Source organism: Limulus polyphemus, unplaced genomic scaffold (assembly GCF_000517525.1).
Source record: "Limulus polyphemus unplaced genomic scaffold, Limulus_polyphemus-2.1.2 Scaffold8897, whole genome shotgun sequence".
Classification (NCBI taxonomy): Eukaryota; Metazoa; Arthropoda; class Merostomata; order Xiphosura; family Limulidae; genus Limulus; species Limulus polyphemus.
In genome coordinates this window covers 6,490-10,283 of record NW_013674507.1, presented here as the reverse complement: position 1 = coordinate 10,283, position 3,794 = coordinate 6,490, and the positions used below count along the sequence as shown (strand labels likewise).

The following is a 3,794-nucleotide window of genomic DNA, read 5'->3' as shown; positions in this document are numbered from 1 at the left end:
CCGAATAGCCAAACTTCTTTTCTACATATTAGTTATCATTCACTGGAACGCCTGCATCTATTTCTCTGTGAGCTACTACATCGGTTTCGGGTCCGATAGTTGGGTTTACAAGAACGTGAGTGAAACCAAATACAGCACATTTCGTCACCAGTACATCTACTGTTTCTATTGGTCCACACTGACGCTGACAACCATTGGGGAGGTCCCTGTTCCAGAAAAAGATATTGAATATCTTTTTGTCGTTATCGACTTGTTGGTCGGTGTTCTCATCTTCGCCACGATCGTCGGCAATGTTGGCAATATGATTACCAATATGAATGCTGCCCGGGCAGCATTCCAGAACCGAATGGACAGCATCAAACAATATATGGAGTTAAGAAAAGTCTCCAAGGATCTGGAGAACCGCGTTATCAAGTGGTTTGACTACTTGTGGACCAACAAACAGTCGCTGGACGAAGAAGCCATCACGTCCATGCTGCCGGACAAGCTCAAAGCTGAAATTGCCATCCACGTTCACCTTGCCACTTTAAAGCAGGTCAAACTGTTTCAAGACTGTGAACCGGGACTTCTTGTTCAACTAGTCTTGAAACTTCGGTTACAGGTGTTCAGTCCAGGAGACTATATTTGTCGCAAGGGAGACGTGGGTAAAGAGATGTACATTGTAAAGCGAGGTAAATTACATGTGGTCGGTGACGACGGAAAGACTGTGTTTGCCACACTTAGCGATGGAAGTGTGTTTGGTGAACTGAGTATTTTAAACATAACCGGTGTGAAAACAGGAAACAGGAGGACGGCCAATGTCCGCAGCGTCGGCTACTCAGACCTGTTCTGTTTGTCGAAGGAGGGCCTCTGGAACGTGCTTGAAGAATACCCGGAAGCTCAGAAACTACTGATTGAGCGGGGTAGGCAAATTCTCTTGAAAGATGGGCTCCTGGATCAGGATGCTTTGAAAGCTGAGCAGCTAGAACAGAAAAATTTCCATAAACGGTGCTCACAGCTGGAGGAAGGGTTGAACAATCTTCAAACTCGGTTCGCTCGCCTTCTCGCTGAATACGCCACCTACCAGCAAAAAGTGAAACGTCGAATTAGTCGTCTAGAAAAGCTAATCTATTCTAAAAGTAAAGACAGCGACGACGACGACCATGAAGAAGGTCGTTTATCTAGTGGCAGAAACAGCCACAACGGTGATGCTCAAGAAAAAAGCCACAGTTTGTGTGTTGAGCCATACGTGTATCTTTGTGAAAGTCGAATAACACGTTGCAAACTTAGTCGCGATAATAGTGAATCTGATGTGATAAACGACAGTCGTAGCGATGATGAGATAAATTCGCAAAATGCTCACGAGAGCCCTGATATCCAGATGAAGGGTGAAAACCAATTCCGCGAAACTGGTCGTCATGAAAACGAAGGTCTCTCCATCGATATACACGTTGAAAACATTCATAATAATCAAACAGGACAAGAAGCAACGCAAAATAACGACGTCCAAACAAGTAGAACAACAAAGGACGAACAGATATGAACCATAACAAACGACGCAGTTTAACAATTAAATAAGGAAGCAACGCGAAACAATGATGACCAAATAAATAGGAAACCAAAACGAAGCAGAATAACAAAGCTAAACCAAAAGTATAACAAGCGTTATCTGTGGATGCACAACTTCAGTCATTAGATACTTTATTTCTTCTAAGACAAAATAGGTATATAATTTTGATAGGAAAATAAATAAATAAATAAATACAAACACAGTCATGTCTCTACTTCTTAGTGTCTTCTCTTACCAGAAGGAGCTACTAATAGTAAACAAGCACAATATTACTAATAATAAAGTTAGTGCCATAAACAAGAAGCCAATACTAAAGTTGGTCAGTACTTAGTCAAACAAAAGAGTACTAGCATTGAGAACGAGGTCAGTATGCAACAGTCAAGTCTTTTATTACTGAAGCTGTAGATAATCAATTTATACGAAGAGCTAACATTGTTAACTACAGTACTGTATCAAGTTACTACTGTGACAAACAACAAAGGATACAGTACTGTAATTAACAATGAAGTTACTACTGTGACAAACAACAAAGGATACAGTTCTGTAGTAAAAAATGAAGTTACTACTGTGACAAACAACAAAGGACACAGTACTGTAATTAACAATGAAGTTACTACTGTGACAAACAACAAAAGATACAGTACTATAATTAACAATGAAGTTAGTACCGGAGCTAAATAGTAAATAATTGTCAAACTTTTAAATATTGTTTACAATGATCAATAAATAATCAATTTGTATATAATGTTTATAGTAACCAATATATACTAAAATATTTGTATGCTGTTTACAGCGGACAGTGAATAATCAATTTGTATACAAGGTTTACGGAAATCAGTAAATAATTAAGTTTCACGAGTTGTTTGCAGTGCCAATGAATAATCAAATTTTTATATATAGTTTATAGTAAATACATACTGTTTACAGTGACAATGAGTGAATATCGTTTCGAGTTTCTAGGCTTAATTTTATTTTTTCAACTTTCACTTTAAACCTATATTACAATAACTGGTGACTCGACACTGCAAGTAAAAATCACCACAGTAAATCTGTATCAAGCCCTAGCTTGCTTGAAACCATATTGAGTTTCAAGATCTTCCAGCACTTCCCAGAATGTCAAGTCCCCTACATCAGAATATTAAACTCATTAACCAAAAAAGAAAATCAGAAGTCGTGAAATGTGATTAACGTTTTATCTAGTACTGACCACATACACTAGCCCTAATCACGAGTAATCGCCTAAGCCTAGTACACAGCTGAGTACATCCTGTTCTAAGTAAAGGATACCTATTATAAAATTATTGTAGATTTAACCCTTCAGTAACTTAGAAAACGAATGTGACTCTAGTCAGGTATATTCAAATAATGTTTAATATTTTCACACTACATTTATTTATCTTCTTGCACCCATATTCAGCTCTACCAGCTATTAACTTGTTCACCGATGGAAAAGGTTGAGAAAGAACTTTTCTTACAATCCACTTCAAAACTTACCCCCAAAAAGTCCATTTATCCTTTTAGATTCACCTTTTTTTTCTCTTTAGTTTCTAAATGTCCCCCTTTCCCAAAATATGGTAGTAATAATATATTTAATTATCGAGAATCTACAAAACCACGACAACCAAAACTGAAAACTTTATTGAAACTAAAACCAACAACAAAATGCATAAAAAAGGTACGTATTATTCCCCATAATTTCTTGTTTAATTTACCCACTTTTTTACATTACCCCTTTCCTGGGTTTGCACTGAGAAGAATTTTGCTACTTTTTGACTGTTTATTTCTCCTAATCTAAATCAGCTATGAAGTTATTGTTTTCAGTCCAGAAAGATAATAATAGTAGCATTCCAGCATTTGGAACAACTTTAGTAATACTCCGTGCTTGGCCCAAGGTTCGGTCCTTCGACAATGTTCCTGCGTCTTTCTAAATTGGGTTTATTTGTAGCTAAGCACAAAGCTACACAATGGGTTAGTTGTGCTGTGCCCACCACGGGTATCAAAACCCGGTTTTTAGCGTTATAAATCCGCAGACTAACCACTGTAATACCGGGGGGGGGGGGTTCAAAAGATGTTATTTATGTAGCGCAAAGCTACACATTGGCTAACTACGCTTTCTCCCAGCAGCTGGCCTAACATTTTGTCACAGTAAACTTTAACTTTAACTTGCAATTCAAATCTTATTTCTAAGTAAATAGATAGACTTATAGTAGTATGTATGAATCAGTATAACAATACTTAATACATT

The 3,794-nt window shown here is 37.5% G+C and overlaps 1 protein-coding gene across 1 annotated transcript; it reads left to right on the top strand.

Annotated features, from left to right (window-relative positions):
* Positions 1-4: 4 nt before the first annotated feature.
* Positions 5-1,522, top strand: LOC106475634 (cyclic nucleotide-gated channel cone photoreceptor subunit alpha-like; the record flags this gene model as incomplete). The annotated part of the gene is made up of 1 exon (XM_013936313.1): positions 5-1,522. A coding segment is annotated over one exon (1,518 nt), but the record flags the coding sequence as incomplete, so codon positions are not given.
* Positions 1,523-3,794: the final 2,272 nt, after the last annotated feature.